Source organism: Chelonia mydas, chromosome 1 (genome assembly GCF_015237465.2).
Source record: "Chelonia mydas isolate rCheMyd1 chromosome 1, rCheMyd1.pri.v2, whole genome shotgun sequence".
Taxonomy (NCBI): Eukaryota; Metazoa; Chordata; order Testudines; family Cheloniidae; genus Chelonia; species Chelonia mydas.
Window position 1 is genome coordinate 161,598,184 of NC_057849.1, and position 20,194 is coordinate 161,618,377.

The 20,194-nt window shown below is 36.9% G+C and overlaps 1 protein-coding gene across 19 annotated transcripts in view; it reads right to left on the minus strand.

Moving 5' to 3' along the window:
• SON (SON DNA and RNA binding protein) overlaps window positions 1-20,194 on the minus strand; it is a 62,289-nt gene that overhangs the window by 14,062 nt on the left and 28,033 nt on the right. For all 19 annotated transcript variants that reach the window (XR_006283880.1, XR_005226187.2, XR_006283895.1 and 16 more), the window contains 3 exons: window positions 15,955-16,137; window positions 5,380-5,490; window positions 4,432-4,548 (listed from right to left, as the gene is read on the minus strand). Coding sequence is in view for 15 of the 19 variants with exons in the window: in XM_037904641.2 (XP_037760569.1) it covers window positions 4,432-4,548; window positions 5,380-5,490; window positions 15,955-16,137 (411 nt within the window). In the remaining 4 variants the exon portion in view is untranslated. The remainder of the gene's footprint in view (window positions 1-4,431; window positions 4,549-5,379; window positions 5,491-15,954; window positions 16,138-20,194) is intronic.

The following is a 20,194-nucleotide window of genomic DNA, read 5'->3' on the forward strand; positions in this document are numbered from 1 at the left end:
TTAGTTTTGTTGGTGGGCTTTTTGTTTTGATTTTAGATTGTACAGAATATAAAGCTTTAGAGTATTTTTGATTGTGTATCTTCTGGAAGTGATGCTGTATCATCCCTTAGAGCTGGAAAGACTTCGGCAAAGATACTGGTTTTCCATTCCACCGGGAAGGTACCGATTACAGTGATTTATGTTGAGAGGAAACTCCACTGTAAAGAGTCCACCACAAAGGAAGCCTTATCCCCTTCCTCCTAAAAACTGAGCACTGTCACCTCCGGGATTTCTGCTGTTCATAACTGTTGTGCTGGGCCAGAGAGAAAGGAAGTCTCTAAAGCCTCAGAGCCAGTCCATTCGGAGGCCTTTGAAAATTAAATCCAGGGACTTGTAATGGATTCAGTACTGGACAGGGAGCCCGCGTAGCATAAGCCACATCAGAGCGTCTTGTTAAACCACCTGGCCTTTACTTTCATCCCCAAGCATAGCACAGTGTAGCAGACAAGCCTGAAGGTGATGAGCATGTGATAACTTGAAAGGCTGCCTCCACTTCTTGTAAGATCAGAGAAGGCCAGACAACGCTCCATTCAAGAGGAGGTGATATCACAAGAGTTTTGTTTTTTCTTGTCTCCATCTACTGGAGGAGGGAGTTATACTCACTTGTGGTGAGCACAAGGGAATGTGGAAGAAAGGATTTTACCTTTTCAGAATGTCTAGCCCTAAATATAGCTTTATAACAGCCCTGAAAATGCCTTGTTTTACAGAGATAGCACAAATCAACAAAAAAGCCATTACACTGTGCAATGTGTTATAAAAAAGAACCCAGTTAACAAAACACAAACCTAAAACACACCTGGTTTTGGAAAAAATGTATTTGTTGTACAATACATGTGGCAGAGTTTATTGATCTAGAAGCAACTGGTGGCTTTGGGAAAGTCTAAACAAGAGTAAGCCTCAAAAGAACTTGCTTGACCAAAATATTTTACCTACTTCCCCTCAAATGATATTTTGTACAGCAACATTCTGCTTTGTTTTGTTTTCTTTTGTTGCAAATCATCAGCCTCCAGAGAGAATCTATCCTATTTTTGCTATATGTAACAGGTTAATATTTTCCACATTTGTGAACTGATTACATCATTGATGATAAACAGAAATCCACTTTTCAGAAAAAATAATATTGGTCACAACTGTATCAATGGGATAAAATGGAACCTACAGAATGTTGTTCTTTTGGGAATACTGTTCAACAACCCAAAGTCCAAACATTATGAATCAGTCACACTGCTAAAACGAAAGAAAATAAAAATGCTGCTAGTTGGAATGCCACAGTTATTCAATCTGCCATATTAACCATTTTAAGTAAATTAACTTACATGCCACACAAAAATTTATTAAGGTGAAGTTAAGGTTGCAGATACATAGTGGTTTGACTACATACTATCTTCCAAAAATACTAATTAAATTTTTGGAAACCCCAATCTTAGAAACCCAGGAAATGCAGAGTTAAGGTTGCATTTCTCAAACAAGCAACCCCAACTAACTTAGCTCGCCTCATAGATATGCCTATTATCTTCTTTGCATTTAGAGGATCAAAAATGTACACCACACACTGGTTTTATAATCTGTTTCATACATGCCTGTCATACTAAGTGCGATGTCTGCATATGGAGACACACTAACTCTGTCTCTACTGACAGTTTTGATTCTGCCAAGTGCTGCATGCCTCCAGCTCCTCGCAGGGCAGGGCCCTTAGTAAAGGCAGGCATGATTGCTTTCAGTATGCTATCTGTAACAGTAATATGTAACATTTCTTTGTGCGTGCTGTGTATAACTGTAAGGACAGCCATAAAGCAGCAGTACCACTACACAGCTATGAATAAGACATTCTACTTTTTGTGGTCACTAACAGAAATGTAACATTTTGGTAGGATGGATAACTGAGCATGAGTTTAATTTCTCAGGGCATCACTACAAAAGCAGAGTTAAAGGTCGTTCAGGTGCCTTGCCTGAGAAATGCAACTTGAACTCTGTATTTACTAGTTCGTTCATTTTTTTTTTAAACTACCATTCCTGAAAGATAATACGCACTCAAAACACAGTGTGCCTGCTTTGCCTTTTGTGTGAGATTTTCCCATCTCATCCACAGAGCTGAGGTCCACCTTGTAAAGTTCATCAACCCTCTAAGTAAGCTTTGTGAGGTTTGTCAACAGTCGCACGATTCCTGCAAGCTTTAAGAGACCTGTGTGGGCCCCCACAGCCCTTTAGATTGGGTTTGTGATTGTGGTTACCTGTCAACCCCAGAATTTTGGTGGCCATACATGGGGAATGGGGAAGCTGAAAGGAGCAAAGAAGTCACTCTGAGGAACAGCTCAACGATGCAGGAGAAAGCGTGGGGGAAGCACGAGTACCTCCCTGACTTCTCCACCCAATGAATTCTCCTATGGTCTGCCAGAGAAGAGTTCTGCTGCTTCAAACCACAGGATGTCTATTGATTAGAGAAAGGACAGAAGTGCTAGTGTTTCTCCCTGCCTGCTCCTCCTACGTTTGCTACTGAACTCCACATCCCCATCTGAAGCTTTCTCAAGCCAGAGATCAACTCTCAACATGCAGGGGAGGCTCTAGCAATTTTGCTGCCCCAAGCAGCCACTGCCGAATTGCCGCCGCGGCAGGAAAAGCGGTGGAGCTGCCGCCGAATTGCCGCCACGGGACACAGACTGCCACCGCATTCTAATTGCCGCCCCAAGAACCTGCTTGGAAAGTTGGTGCCTGGAGCCGGCCCTGTCTACATGTTTCTCCCCACGGAGACATGAATATCTTTTGAGAAGGATGACACGCTCAGAAGCGGTACAGGAGAAAAAGGCAGAGGGAAAACACACCTGTCTTCTCCACTCCATGTATTTTGTTAAAGGACAGTCCTGCAACTGCAAGCCACAGAAGACCATCAGAGAATGTCAAAGAAGGAGAGATGGATGAAAACGGGGGGCTTGGGAAAGAGGAGATCAAAGGGGCATTCTCCTGCCTTGTCTTGGGAATCTCCTGAGGTACGCAGGAAAAGAGAACCCCAGAGAGCCTTAGGAAGACTTACTGGCCTCTTTCACAAGCCTTTTAGTGGAAAAGTTCTCTTTTTCTCCTCACTCATAAGCCTCTCTGCTGAGTGGTTTTCATTTTGAAGTCTCTCTCTGCCAGGAAAAAGGTAGATACTCTATTTTTCAATCACGGAGCTGATATTCTGAAGCAATGTTACAAATTCAAAACAACATTCAGTTTATGGAAATCTTAATTTAAAGTTGGTCCTCAGCCCTAAGTCTCATCAAGATCCCAGAAAATTTTCCATCTAACAAGTATCTCTCTTTCGATTCTATTGTCTTCCTAAAAACTTGGGGGGGGGGGGGGAGGGGGAGAGACAAGGGGGAAGAGTTCTGAACTCTAGTGAACACTTTCTATTTTTAGAGTGTCATAATTCAAGAACCTCTTGTTCAGTTCATGTCAAATTTCTGCCTGAGCTTCAAACCTAACTTACTAGTTTTGAGAATCCTATTACTTTTTTGTGGATTGTAGAATGAGCAAAATCAGTTTTGTAACAAACTCAGCTACTGCAACCGTTGCCAGAGTGAGCGCTGTTACTCATGATTATTTGCCTGTAAAAATGGAAATCTCATAGATTCCCCAGTTTTATTCACTGAAACAGAACTCGTTCAACATTGATTTTCAAAGACGAAATATAAAATATTAACAAATTTACAAAAACATAAAAATGTATGACACATTTTGCTCAGATGATAGGCTGTTATTTCTCTTATTAACAAATATCTAGGTGCTTGATGATACTAGATCAATAAACCAGTTGCAACCCCTATTTTAATATTTCAAAATATTTGGCTTGCAGAAATGGTGTTATATAATGCAAACTGAGGCAAGAAAGTAAATGGATGGAACTAATCCAAACAGAACAATTCATCTTGGGACAGAAGTGCTGATCCTGTTCCCATTGAAGTCAATGCCAAAACACCACTGAATTCAATTACATCAGGATCAGGCCCTGACCAGTACATTCCAAACGGATTAGATTAATTGAGGACCTACCACTGCAACCATACCCAAGATTATGGATGTCATTTCAGCACATCCACAGTAACAGAATGCGTGAGCCAATCTATTTCAAATACCAGCCAGACTTTTTTAAAATTTCCATAATGCACCTATCAAGCTCTCTAGGCATCAGAAAACCTGTTCATATGAACACCTTAACGCATAGCTAGATAGATATGCATTGTTATTATGCCTAGATTGAACGCATATAGTAAATTAATTCAGTTAAAGGTATAGCATATTTTCCAAGTACATTGTAGTAGACTTAACAACTTTAGTGTGCCATTTTTCGTATATTCCAATAATTTCAATGTTATTTATCATGTGATATTTGGACATATCTGTCTGCATATCATCTACCTTTCTAATCCAGGCTTGGGGACCACTGTTGGACAACTCATCTGAGGACAAAATCTGTGCTCCAGTACTTCCTGTGAATTGGCCCGGCAGAGAGTTTGACTGCGCCCAGGCATCAATCTACAAGATAAATCAGCATAAAAACAAAATAAAAATCTGCAACTTCTCCCCCCAAATGTAAAGATCCATGCCATTTGTGTTATGAAACAGAACATTTAACCCCCCCCGGTTTAATAAAAAATTTAAAAAAATACAAAGTTACTAGACGGCTATAATTTAGAAATATTTTTACTTTAAAACATTTAAACCACAGAGTGACCATGAACAAGTCATCTCCCTATTCTTTACCACCATAGTACAACTATTTTCATCACTTTTGTAAAGTACTTGTTCTGGAGACAAGTACAAAAATTACTACTGTCGCCACCAACCCCTTTCCCCCATAATTATAATCTTTTTCGGGACTAGGAAAAACTATTTCTGGTCTATTCCTTAATCAGAGATGTGAAACAGAAATATCACCAGGTAAACCATAGTATGCCTTATATATCCAACGCTATGGTATATTTAAAGTACTGTTTTACTATGAAAGATCGTTTTTTAAAATAGCATTCTCTCAAGGACTCCCACCTGAACTCTGCCTAGCTTTTTATACTGTGCTCATCACAATTGTTCTGGGCATGTGTTTACAAATAAAATTCTCATCACCTTTTAACTTCCAGCCATGCAATCTGAAAATCAAGTTAGTTTACTTCCGGCTTATGTATCACCAACAATAAATACTCTGTGGTAAAAATTTAAACTAAAATTTTCAAATGAGTGCCTAAAGTCAGACTCCTAAAATCCATATTTCGGTATTTATAGAGAAAGTGGCCTGATCTAAAAAGAAGCTTAGCATCATTTTTCACTGACTTCACAAAACTCTGATAAAGAAAAAACAGCGCAACCCACCTGTTCCTGTGCACGATTTAACAAGCACATGGCCTCTAAGTCAAATGTATTTTCTGTAAGCCTCTTCTGAGCCATTGTTCGTTCATTCATTGCCGTAGAGATGTCCACAGTCTAGGAAGAAATACAGCTTATTTATTTTTTTAAAACAGATTGACCATAATAATGTGTTCTTGCTCTAGAAGCATTTATTGTAAAATAAGGAGATATGCTAAAAAGTTGTGTTATGCATCTGAAAGTAGTAAATTGAAATGGAAAACAGATTCAACAAAAAAAATTAATCTGACAACTGCTTGTTAAACATGTATAATCTGACTTTTATAAAATTAATAGAAATTGTGTAGGGATAAAATACAATATAGTGGTATTACTTTTTGCAGTTCTAGCATGTTCATAAATTGGTCATCAATCGTTAGCCTAGTAAGCTTAAATTTTACATTTATTTTCAACAAAGAGAAATAGAGCAAAGGCTCCAGATATATAAAACTGAAAAGTATTTTTTAAAAAATGCTATAAATCTATTTAATATTGTCAAAACTGGAACGCAGAAATAATTAATTAAAGGTAAACGGTAAGGTCCCACAGAAATGTAAGCAGAATTTCTTTATAAAGAGTAGTTCCTGTTAGGATTCATGTTTTAATACACACTATTATTTCTCCAATGTAATGCAACTTTTCATACTTGTATCACATGCACTTTTATCAACCTGGATTTAGTCCCACTCATCTACTTAAGACCTCTTCTCCTCTCTCAATCACTTTGCTTCTCATTTCTTCAAAAGGATGTACTTATTTCTGCTCATTCACAGACAGCAAGCACCTTTAATTCTTAAACCTGATTCAGGATTCTTCCCCACCAGCTGCAGTAGGACTTCAAAGGATGTGCTGCTCCAGCTAATGCAAATTATTCTGGACTGTACCTAAAACCCAAAGGCATCCAAAACACACTACTGAACAGAAACAGGGACAAAATTTTAAGAGGGCAGGCCATGTAGATATCAATTTCACAGTGAAGAAGAGTGGTTTGGGACTGGCCTACTGATGACACACTGCTGTTTCCTACCACTTAACCTGAAGCAAAGAGGTGGTAGCAAATAGCTGATCTCACCATATTAAAAAAATCAGTACAAACCAATATCGCATTCCGACACGAGTCCAAATTCTGGTATTGTCTTGGAAGTTAATTCACTTTGAAAGCATAGAAAAATAAGGTTTATTTAGATTTTGTTCCTCTACATAAACTATTACCAAAGGCAACTATACCAGTAAACGTCCTGAAGATTTTGATAAAGAATTCAGTTTTGGAAAACAATTATTTTTCTCTCAAAAACTGAAAAACTCTGCTGGTATAACAAAACAGTTATACCAGATTGTAGTAGGGAGGGCATTTTTTTCCTGAAGAGTAAAAACAAACAAACATAGTCCAGCCTTGATCGCAGGGGAATGGTCTAGATGACCTCTAGAGGTGCCTTCCAGTCCTACACCTCTATGAGTCTGTGAAACAAACAAAAAATTTCTTCTGCCAAAGATACCACACATCAAGCAGAAAAATTCATGTAAAGTTACTAAAGGGACACAGTCAACTTACATTTGCCTCAAGTTTAAATTTTGTAAAATCAAACTTTTATAAAATTGAAGACCACAAGAATTTTTTTTCTTAACTTCAGTGACATCTGTTTTTACATATTCTCCCTGAAGTGTGAAACCTAGACTGATATACTGAGCACCTAAAATTAAAATACAATTAACCAAAGTAGAACCAGATTGCTGGCAAGAAAATTATTTAATAATCCCCTCCAAAAACTGACAGGCATTAATGGAAATACAATGCATGCAGTGGGGGCACTCAGGATAAACACATTTGCTTAGAATGCTAATAATTTAAATCTCTCTGTATATCAGGTGAAGGGTAGGATAAAAGTTACAGTGGAACTTCTGAAATCACAGAAAAATTCTGGAAAATAATGTCAGACTAAGGAGTTAAATACAAATACAGAGCAAAAAATAAATTATAAATTTATTCTATACGCCAATGAAAGAAGCTTAAATGCAAAAACAGATGAACCAGAATGCCTTTTAATAGAAGAGGAATCAGAACTTCTGTCATAGACATTAGTGAGTTCTTGAAACTCTCAGGAAAGAGACATGGGTGAACCAACTGGAACAGCTCCAGGCAAACCTCTGCTCAATGCACATCAGTGGTCAAAAAACAAAAACAAAGTGTTAAGAGGTACAAGTACGGGATAAAAAATAAGAACAGTATAAAGCAATTATATACTTTAGTGGTACACTCTCACTTAGAATACTCTGTTCATTTTGGATCACCATATCTCAAAAGAGAGAGAAACAGAAAGGTCCAGAGACAGGTGATTGGTATGCAGACCTCCAATGAGGGAGATTGAAAAGACTGGGAATGTTTACTTTAGAGAGGAGACATGACAGAAATAATCAATACAATGAATGGTACAGACAAGGTAAACTGGGTGTTCCTATTTAGCCTCTCACATAATATAAGAGGGTATTCAATAAAACTGAAAGGAAATTAATTTAAAACTAATGAATATATACTTTACACAGACACAATTAACTGAGAGCTCACTGCCCCTGGAAATCATTAAAGCCAAGAATTTAGGAGGATTTGAAAAAAGAGAAATGAGAAAAATGAGAACATCTAGAATTACATAAAACAGGATAACTCAGTTTTATACATGGGATATAAACCTTCATATTTAAGAGGAAAAGACGACAACCATTCACTGTCTGGGATTAGGAAGAATCTTTCCATATGGGCAAGTTATTCCATAATTGTGCACGGTGTAGTTTGTTGCACAAACTACCTGTGAAGAATCTGGTACTGGCAAGTCAGATACTGGATTAGATGGACCCGTAAAACAATTCCTGTGTTCTGCAGAGAACTGCAGAACATAAACAAGCAGCATAAACAGTGACAATGTTAATCAAAACAAATTCCAGTAATTATAATCTAAGGTGTTAATAAATTTGTGTACAACATATACTTTTTTGTGTTGACAGTGCTACTTAAGTTTTGGTGAGTAGAATAATTTTCTCTTGAATCCTGACTACAAGCTAAACATTAATAAACTTTAATGTTAACATTTTATCTCCCTTTCTAAAGCCCCGATCCAGCAATACACTTATGCATGTGAGTACTGCACTCAAGTCAGTAGGACTATTCACACAGTTAAAGGGACACATGCACTTAAGTGCTTTGCTAGATCTGGGCCTATTAGCAGACACCCTACTTAGAAAGAATTTCCCCTCATGATTGGTCACCATATTTGAGACAGTAGTGGCTTACATTACTCTATGGTAGCTTTGGGTCTCAGAAAATGCTTCAAATAAGGAAAGATACTGTTTACTTGACTAAACAATAATATCAACTTCAATGTTTTACCCTCTGTAGAACTCTTGCTCTCCATTTGAGTTTCAACACTAATGTTGTCCCCACAGAAATTATGCAAAATCTTGCAGCACTGAGGACTATTTTGGCAGACAGATATGCCAAACTATATTTTGTGGGGATGCTATTGGATTTTTTGTTACACTGGCTGCAGAGATTATGTTTTTAATTAGTGAGGGGTGTGCAGAATATGAGCTAGGTGCCTCTCAGTTTTACAAATCTACAGCAAATAAGTAAATCGGTAAATAAATGTTCTCATGGAACATTTTCAGACTTTTAGAGTTCACTGCAGAATAAAACTCCCCCCACATGCTTCCTTGGCTAGCTGCCACTAAACTTCCCAATAGGGTCAGCATCTTTAGTACTTAGAGTCTACTCTTCTCTCTCTACCAGCATTCATCTTTTCCAGAGAAATCCTGAAGCTGAGAGAAGGCTAAGGACCATATGTTTTTCTCCCATCTCCAACCATACTGGATAATCACATTAGTTGGATACCTCTGCTAACATGGTCAGCAGCAAACTAGTTGCAGGGGGCAATTTTGACAGCTTATTCTGAAGCTAGGTCAGTAAATTAAAAAATGTCCCACACAAATTAGGCATGATCTTCTGATTCCTGATGCCAATGTGGACTGATATCTGTATTGTCACCATTAGGTTTCACAGTTGTTAACACAGTGAGACGAATGGGACCAATTCACATTTGTTAGATCTATTAGTTAAGCTCCAATAATAGTGTACTTGGTACTGCACAATGCAAAGAAGAAAATAAGGTCCTGGCTACAAGAAGTGTATAATCTAACAAACAAATCATTCAGATACAAAATGCACTGGGATGGCTCAGAAGAAGCAAGTGACAGACAGAGCTGCAGAGCTTCATGGCACTGATGGGGGGCAGGGAGAGAGAGAGAGAGGCATCTTAAATTGGATGATATAGAAAACAGAGTGAAAAGAAATAACCTCAGAATTAAGGGACTGCCTGAAAACGTTGAAAGAGGAAGCCAATATGTAAACACTTCAATTGTGGATTTGTTAAATCTCAGCTCTCTGCAAGGGGTGAAAGTAGAGAGCACATACAGCACTGTTGCCCCCAACTGAGTCTAATAACAGTAACAGACCCAGAGATCTAATTGTGAAATTTCACTATTATCAGACAAAAAACTTAATTAGGAAAAAAGCCAGGTAGCATTCAAAGCTAAGACTCAAATGCCACAAACTGCAATTTTTCCATACTCTCTCTGCCCCAATCTTAAAAAAAGAGGAAAGCACTGGGAGAAATTACAGCAGCACTCAGGCAGGAAGATATTTGCTATAGATGGGGATACCCATTTAAATTCTCTTTTAACTTGCAACACACAATAAGAGACTTTAAACAAGGGGGGAAAATATACTCATGGAATAGAACTCCAAATCTCAGACACACAAGCAGATACTCCAGAGGTAGAAACCAAGGACAAAATGCTGTTAGAATCCTGACAGATGATGAAACCCAAAAAAGGAAGATAGGAAAAGAAAAGACAAGAGCCTCTAGAGAACATATTGCAATGGCAGAAGTGAAGCTGAACAGGAGAACACAGATACCTGACGAATAACCTACAAGGGATTTCTTGGGAGTCATCAAGAATGAACTGTTGTAAACTATGTTTATGTTAGAAGGGGAATAGTATGAAATGTGCTTCAACTGGGGTGATCATAACTGTGATAGTTGTGTTCTTTATTTTAAAAAGTAGAGAAAATAAAGGACAAAGGACAATAAGGGGCTGTAGAAAGGGAGGTCCCAGGTATGGTGGAGATCGAAGCAAATAGAGAGGGGATGGGAGGAGACTTCGGCAGGGTTCTGTGTAAATCCCCTGTGTAACTCAAATGATCAGATGGTAATCTATCCCTAAAAGGCAGAATTACCTCCTCTGGATTGAAGAGAAGTAATCCAAGTGTTCATGGAGAGAGTACGAGGATTTAGGATTCAGCAAAGCAATCATTTGGTGGCTGATTTATAAGCTCTGTTGGTATTTTATTTCTGGAATTAAATAAGGCAAATGAGGGGAATTATCACAAGAATGGCTCTTTCTTTTGAAGTAATGTCTTTGAATGTCAAAAGGCTAAATTATGTCATTAAAAGGAAAAAAAGCCCTGAAAGAATTTAAAAACAAAAACTACTCAGATTATTTTCTCTCTCTCGAAACTCACTTTCAGGAGGGGAAAATTATGGGCATGCAAGGTAACTGGTTTCAGAAATTTTTTGCTTCAGCCAAAGAAAAAAGAAAAAAAAAAGTGGGCATAGTATTTGCTAAACATGTATCTTTTCAGATTAATACTCAATTTAAGAAAAAGGAGGGATGGCTTATCTTGTCGAACGGCACAACTGCTGTGTTATTAATAACAATGGGTTTAGTGTATGCTCCCAATTGAAAGCAAAAAAAAATCCCAAAACCTTTTTTAAGGACTTCTTTAAAATGCTGCAACACTTTGGGGAAGGGGAAATTATACATGAATCCTTTCTGGGACAGATCTGATAAAAAGAGAAAGGGGATAAGGAAGCAGAACTACACCCAGGGGAAAGAGATTACACTGTTATTCGTACACTTATCAGTTATATGCTAGACTAGATTGAATGTTAATCTCTAAATCCTTAATGAAGCTGACAAGATCTGCAGAAATTGGCACCATTAGGTCAGAATATGCACCAGTGGAAGCAATATTTGATAGTTGGTATGGGTCCCAAACATTAACCTTTTGGAAAATGAACTGCTTGCTTCTTCAAGATGTATAAATAAATGATACAGACAATACAAAAAGAGGCCTTCTTTGGGAAGCACGTAAAGCACTGGTTAGGGGCCAACTGATATGCAGAGCCTCTCAGCTGAAAAAAAGAAAGAGCTCAAGAAACGGCAGAACTAAAACAGGAGATAAAAAGGCTACAAGACCTTCATAAAAAACACAGGTTCCAAAAAAGTGTATGAACAATTAACATATATGTGAAAATTGAATGCGTTGATGACAGATGGCCCTTAGGTATACAAAGCAAATGTTTTCTGAAAAAGGAAATAAAATTGATAGGCTATTGGCTTGAAAGCTAAAAGGGATTCAAGACCAACATATTGTTCCACCAATTAAAAACAATCAGAAAAAAGTATTTCATCAGGGAGTGTAACTATGTGCTACTTTTGCTTTTTATTATAAAACCTTCTTACCTCAGATACTCCAAGCTCTAAAGTTATTCAAAAATATCTGGAAGTAGCAGGCTTGCCAAAGATAAACAAAAATTATAAACTTTAGATAAAGAAATAAAAAGAAAAAATCTGAGTGGCAAAAGCAAGTCATGAAAAGTAGAAAAACTCCAGGTTCTGATGGCTTTCCATAAGAATTTTACAAGGTACAGCACAACCCAGTTTATCTGATCTAATTCGAACTGGGGCCAGATCGGATAATCGGGAGAATGGGAAAGTGCGGGACTGCAGCGCCATGTGGCGGCCACAAGAGAGATCGCCCACTTCCGGACTTGTGTGCGCTAGTTGTCTGGTTAATACGGAGAGCCAGGTAATGTAGGGTCGGATAAACGGAGTTCTACTTTATTTAAGGAGGTATTAGTGGGTCCCTTGAAAGGTACCTTCAATGCTATTTTGTTAGAGGATAAACTTCCACAACCTATTAACGAAGCTACTGTGGTTATTCTCCCTAAAGCTGGAAAAGACCTTACCTTAAGCAGCTCTTATAAGCCCACATCACTGTTGAATCATGACAAAGATTTTAGTAAAAATACTAGTTAACTGATTGCAGTCCATGCTCTCAGCTTATGTAAATCCAGATCAAAGTGGATACATTAAGGATAGACAAATGTCATACATTATTCAGCGAGTTCTTGGGATCATCCACAATACCAGATCACGAAAAGATCCATTTTTTTTAATCATCACTTGATGCAGAGAAGGCCGTTGATAGAACAGAGTGGAGCTTTCCATTTCAAGCCCTGTCCTATAGGGACATTGGCCCCTAGTTCCTTAAATGGAAAAAACTACTCGACACCAGCCCCAAAACAGCTGTGCGAGTTATTGGGGTTAAATCTCATGTTTGAATTATACAGAGGGACTAGACAGGGATGTCCATTGTCTCCTTTACTTTTTGCACTGCTCATGGAGCCTTTCACACAACGATGAGGAACAAGGAATCTATCACAGGAATAAAACTTGCAGGAACACATCAGAAAATAGCTTTAAATGCAGATAATGTAATTTTTATATGAACCAAATATTTCCCTAAAATTAGTTTCTAAAAAAAAAAAAAAATCTATGACTTTGGGTTAGATTTGAAGTAAATCCTGCCAAATCCAAAAACCTAGCTATAAATTTGTCCAACTCTGAAAAGCTATTCCTTCAGAAAACATTTGGGTACAAATGGGCAACAAATTCTAGAAGACACCTGGGAATTCAGATCTTAAATAGTCTTGAAGAATTCTATGATTTAAATGTCAAACACAACTTCAGCAAATGGCATGTTGGGGGAAGTACGCAATTTTTTGGTTGGGAAGAACAGCTAGGGTCAAAATTAACATTTTGCCAAGGATACTCTTCTTGTTTCAAAATATTTCTTTGATGATTCCAGATAAAACCCTAGCAGGAATACAGAGGATTTTGTTAAAATGTATATGGAATAAGACCAAAAGAAACTGCAGAAACTTTGTACAAACCCATTAAACCAGGATGGACTAGTTGGTTCCAAATATTCTATGGTACTATCAAGCCAGCCAGCCCAAAGCAGTAGTGGACAGGAGGCGCTTTAACCCATCCAAACACTTTACGGAGCAAGAACATTGTGGTGGTGTGTGCATCGCTAGGCTACCATGGATTAATTTTTAAAAAAAAAAATAAAAAACATCACACCCTCCAGAAATTTATACACATCCTATAGTAAGGCTACTCTACAGATCTGCGATAGAATTAGATATAAAAGAAGATCTTTTATCTTGCCAAATGATACCCACTGCAAATAATCCAGATATTAACCCAAATTACGAACCAGAGAGCTTTAAAAATTGGGAGAGCCATGGAATATATATGGTTCACCCGCTACTGAGTAAAGAAATGTTTCTAATTTATTTAGAGATCAAAACTAACTTTAACTGGCCCACTCTCCCATGGTAACAGTACTTTCTAGTTAGACATTATATTTCTTTCAACTCTTTAGAAAAAAATGTTTTATACAGAAACCTAACTTTAATAGAAGTGGTGGCATCTGGTCAATTAGGAAACAAATAGTTTAGTTATAACTAATTCAATCTTTGCAGACAATTTTCCTAACAAAAAATGTCCATATATGACATGCTAGGAAAAGGACCTGGACAGAAAAATTATACCAGACGAATGATGTTTAATCTGGAAAAGTGTACCAACAACTTCAGTCTGTAGCACAATAAAAGAAAACAAAATTTATTTAAGATACTGTTTCAATGGTACCTCACACCAGTCAGGTTATACATACATACATACATACATACACACACACACACACTTGAATGGGAACAAATGTTGGGAGAAATCATAGTGAAAAAAGAGATTTTATGCATAGATGGTGCACATGCCCAGTCACCACAGAATACTGGGATGCAATCCACCACCAAATATTTTTGGATATTTATTACCAAATGATCCTTTGGTAATCCTCATGTGGCTTCCTAGAGGAAATGATCACACAAAAAGTAATGAAGAATTAATCTCTCATCTGCTAGTAGCTCCTCAGTTATTGATAGACTCTCATTGGAAAAAGAAAAATAGTCCAACTGTAGAGGAATGTCTCAAAAATATGGAAGGCGGTTATTATAGAAAAATTAACACACCAGTTATGTACTCAGCAAAATAGACAGAGGACAAATAGATACTTAGATATTTAGTTACCTTTTATTCAATACTCAGACAAAGTACATTGACCTGCAAAAACCCCCACCACACCTGTTCAATTTTTTTTTAATATTTACATTTGATAGACATCCTGGTCTGTTAAATATGTGTAATCGGAGATTTTACTCAATTAAATAAAATAACTAAAAACAAAATGTCATAAGTATTGTAATGATGATCACTCTGTAATATGGGAAAATCCTCCTAAATAGAGATCGGATGTTTATATTCTGGTATAATGTCTCTTTAAACAAAAGCTCATTGTTGTAATGATTTTTCTTTTGCTCCCGATATTTACATGGCAAGGATTCTAAACCTGTTAATACTTCCTAAATTAATAAATAGTAAAAAACAACTGCATTTCAATGTAATTCTGAACCAGTACTAAAATACATTCAATGAAGCTTTTCACACATAGTCCTTTAATACTGAACTTGTCAAATTTAAAAATATATTAATTCAGTAAGAAACAGCCAGCTAACAGAGTTCTGGCATTAAAAAATAAATGTTACAGGCTTTTGTTTTTAAAAAGAAAAAAACCAACACTTGCAGGTGAAATATTTGTTTTGCCTACTATATTTACAAGAAACACAAAATATTACTTTGACTGAAAGTGATTAAATAAAATTTTTACTATTTCACTATTCTATTGTTTCCACTTTGTTTATTTTGTGTATTTGACAGCACCACTTTATACATAGTCAATTTCTCCTTTACATTTTGTGGGTTTTACATAAAAAACAAGAGAAGACAAATATTTAGGAAAATGTGATTGTAAAACTACAGAAATGGGCAGACACAGTCAGATATATATATATATATATATATATGTAGTACTGAAAACTACTTTCAAATCATTTTTTTAAACTGATTACATTTCAAGTTGATGTTGATTTAACATTGGTAGGCCATTGGTAACTATTGTTTTAAGTTCTCTGGTTCAGGAAGACTAAGCTTGGAAGGTTTTCTTGGCAATGACAAGGGCTAGAAGCTTAGTTTTTATTTTTAAGTGAAAGATTAAATTTCACAGAAACTAAGAGGTCACCCATGAACAGACGGAAATACCATGGCTGACTATATGCTGCAATAATTAGCACTCATATGAACAGCCTATCTCCAAAAAGCAAAATAGGATAGCCGATTTAGTCATTAAAAGGGCATATACTACTGATATGAACAATTTCTTTACAAAGATTACAACTAGATCCCAGAGCGAGCAGGTAACAACTTTCTTTTTGTAAAATAAGATGTGTTATTTCCCTTCCCTACCTGTGCAAGAGCTGGTTTGGGGAAAACATCATCTTTGCTTTCTTCTTTGCTTTTCTCAACTGGAACCCATTCTCCATAGACACTGTCAGCTTCCTTTTTCCTGTGTTGAGACCCAGATGAGACAGGGAACTCCTTTGTCAAAGTTACCTGATTTTTTGGTGCTGGTTTTACGATAGGAGTGGTCTTAAAGAAAAAGAAGCATTTTGCGATTAGGAAGTAATAAAGCACAATATGCATACAAGGTCCTATTCCATAGAAACAATTACTGTAGGGGTTTTGTGAACACTGAGTGCCGAACACTGAGTGCCAAACACTATTTCAATTTTCCCTCCTTAACTGGAATTAAAATGAAAACTCTAAAGATACAGGCTCTGAACTAAAATGGGGACTATGTTATTTAAAATGTTGAGACTGGATCCCTGTGTCAAACATATGATGAGTGAAGTGACACCTAAACGGGTAGTTTTTCTTTCAGTTCATAAACAGTGCTAGCATTATTATGGAGTAAAGGTGCTAAATAATTTAAAATGATTATTGCTGATGATGAGAACAATACAGGAAATGCCCAATTCTACAGAGCGAAGAAAATATTGATTGCTCTGTGAAAAACCCAAGATGTAACTTTGGACCCTTCCCCTCCACATTAGAAAATCATGACGTTTCACTAAATAAAAATAAATAAATGCTTCAGCTACATTAATGGAATACTTGTTGTACTCACTCAATTAAAATGATTGCTTTTTAAATCTTCTGGCACATGTACAGTTTAAGCATTAAATGTGGGGAAAATGCAGGTAAATAAAGAAACTGAAAACTAAGTAACTCAAAGGACCATTTAACAGCATCATCATATCTTTACTTGGTTCTGGAAGAGAATATATTCCCATTTTGCCATAGAGATGAGACATTTTGCACTTGTGTTTTACTGACATGGAGTATCAAAGTAGAATGCTATATATACTTAGTTATGGAATAAAACATACAAAAACAGAAGATCAAATGCTGTGTGCCCAAGAAACCAAGACCTAGATGCACTGTCAATGCTAGATCCTGCCACGTGACGCTTACACAGAATATACATATATAAAAACAACATAGAGTAAGTGTGCAGGTATCACTGATTTCAACGGTGTATAGTATATCCAAAATAAAGAGAAGACAGGACAAAAGAACATCTAAAGTACATAAAATTAATTTACTATAATTCTACAATTAAATTTATACAAAGTAACAACTGTAAGCCATTGTTTGGAAAGCATGTATATAAAGAACAATTATAATTAATACATCAGAAAGAATGTACCTAGTTTTGACTCCTGAACAGCGCCTTCTCTCTCTTCCAAAAAAAAATTCTAAAAACTCATCTATGAATATACTTCTCTCTTTGTTCTAATAATACTTAGCACTAAAATAGTGCTTTCTATCTTCAAATAGCTTTACAATATTATTTATTCCTCACAACATTCCTGTGAGGTAGGTAAGATTTAGACCCATTTTCCACTTGGGGAAACAGTCAGAAACATTACCTGACTTGCCTAGGCCACAGAAGGATATCTGTGTCAAAACAAGGATTAGGATTCAGGAGTTCTTAATTCCAAGTCCCATACTCTCAGGTCTCCCCTCTATCTGTGTATTGCAACATTATTTTTCTGCTTGTGGTTTTACATTATCAGCTCTTAATGGCAGGGGCCGGCTGAGCACCATTCACCTACTGCATATTACTATGTACACTTGTAGTAGTATAGTAACATCATCTTGATCAATTAAATCTTAGGCAAACCTAGCCAAAGAGAAACCTGCTAGAGTTGTACACAGATGATGGATTGATGTTTTGGAGGGATTATTAACAGACTCCACCTCTAGATGAGAAGGCAGGAAGTGCCCACAAGGTACAGTCCCTCTAAATATCTGATCACACTTGCAAGAGAGAACACACTGCCATAAAGAACTCCCCTCACCCTCTTCCCCTGGTACTGCATATTCCTTCTGGGAGATTTAAATACATAATGAAAACCAAATACTATTATATTAGCAAAAACAAAAGATTAACAGCAATGAAACCATGGGATCTAATTAAACTGAATCAGAGTTCTCAGACAGAATACAATGTACTGTCAAAAAGCTACTCTATCATCTACAATTAATATATTACCAGAAGCATCTTCAGGTTTACAAAACACATGGCTGACCACCTCACTCTTGGAACAGTTTTTTGTGGATACAGCAAAAATAAAATCCCAGAGTTCCCTGAACTGTGTTTAAGGTAATAAAAACTCTTCTTGTATTGTAATAATGCTGACATATAATCCAAAAAGATTTTAGTTTGAGAAGATGCGAATTCCAGCATTTCTAAGTTCCTTGCTATTTATAGCAGTCTGTGTTGCAACTGAGGATTTCTGCATACGAAAACAGTACCAGGAAAAAGGGGTTTGTTTGTTTTAAGTAGGATGCCTTTCACTCAGCATGAAGGCAACAGTTCCAGCAGGCAACAAAGATCCAAGAACTTTGGTAAGTCTTTTAGAGAAGAAAGTCATTCAATAAGCATATTCCAGTTTTCTCTGGTACACCCAGTCCATTAAACTCTTCCTCTGTCCATCAGTATTATTTTGAAATGCTTTGTTGTCCTGTATAAAACTAATTAAATCTGTATGATCTGAAGAAGCTTTCTTCAAGTCACTCACCCACTGTAGAACTGCCTCCATTTTGCCATAGAACTTTTTCAGCATTTCCCACCACCCCCCCCACTCAGTACCTGAAAGAAGTTCCAGAACAGTGTGTAAACGATTATGAAGCAAGTCCAAACACTTAGACATTGCCATTTTGAAATGCCAACACTCAGATTCTAATGAAAATCCTGGGCATAGAAGGTGCTGAAGATTGAGTGTGCCCTTCTTTAGCCTCCTAGTGATGCGGTCAAAAAATCTTCCTTAGATGAAGAAGGCTTGCATTTCAGCATAATCAGGTTTTCTAACACTATATCAAGCCAGAAATAACAAAAAGTCTAAAAAATTCATACGCAGATTCTGTTTAAAGGAGAACAGACTGTTCTCTTACTCCCCAGACCAACAGGGACTGGGAGTGCTGGATAAGTAAAAATCAGTATGGACAACAAATGTGGATCTCCAAACAAGAAAATCAAAAGGAATATCTCTGTCTGGTGTGAATGTCTCAATACAGTATTCTATTTCTGGAAATTATCATAATACAGCAGGTAAGACATCACACAATCATAATAAAAGTGATGGGATATTATACATACGTATGCTTTTTGGTGTATAGATAGAAAACCAGATATTTCAACTAAAACAATTCCAATATGTTAACTGATAACCAGGAAATAGACAGAAATGTCACCTGGGATTTCTGAGGACAACCACAAAGACTGGAACGCTCTGTTTAGGTGGTCATCAGAATCCCTTGATGAAAATTTACAGTCTTTGGCCCCACACACACAAAATGTATGTGCAGGCCGATGGACCCAAAGATACAACACATGATGATACATAGATAGTATATAATGTATATGATTCTTTATATAAAATTAAAAGTTGACCTGCAGAGGACTATTAAAATTCAGCAACTTTAGAAGCACGTGCTGAATGTCCCCAGCAAACAAGGATGTGCTTTTGGTAGATTGATTTAAAATGAAGGCAAGTGATGGAGGATGTACTTTGTTCACTGTTCTTCACTCTCACAGTGGACCTCAAACAAAAACTTAGCCCTCCCTTATTAACTATTTTTAAGCCTCTAGTTTCTATACTGAGCAACAATGACAGTATCTTTTGCTCAGCCCTCACATGACCAGTGCTTGGTCCTGATCTTGTGAACACCTAAACAGATGAGTAAGAGCTTCTCTATGCAGAGAAGTTATACCAGTAAAAAGTAGGGTATGAATTTAAACCACTGGTTATATTGGTATAACTCCTTCTGTGGACAGACTTATTCTGGACACTCATTTTGGAAGTGATTTAAACTAAGCCAAAAAAAGCCATTCTTACTCCAAAATAAGAGTGTCCAGATGGGGAGTTATACAGGTGTAGTTTAAACTGGTATCGTTATACTGGTATAACTGGTGAAACTTTCCCATGTACAGAAACCCCAAATCCTGTTTACAGGATTGAGGCCTTTATATGTAAAGAAGGCAACCACTACTTCTTCCTCCAACCTCAAAAGAAACTAAGGTGTGTAGTGAGATTATTGAAACTGTCAACAGATTAAGAGTGGCTGAACTCCATGCGAG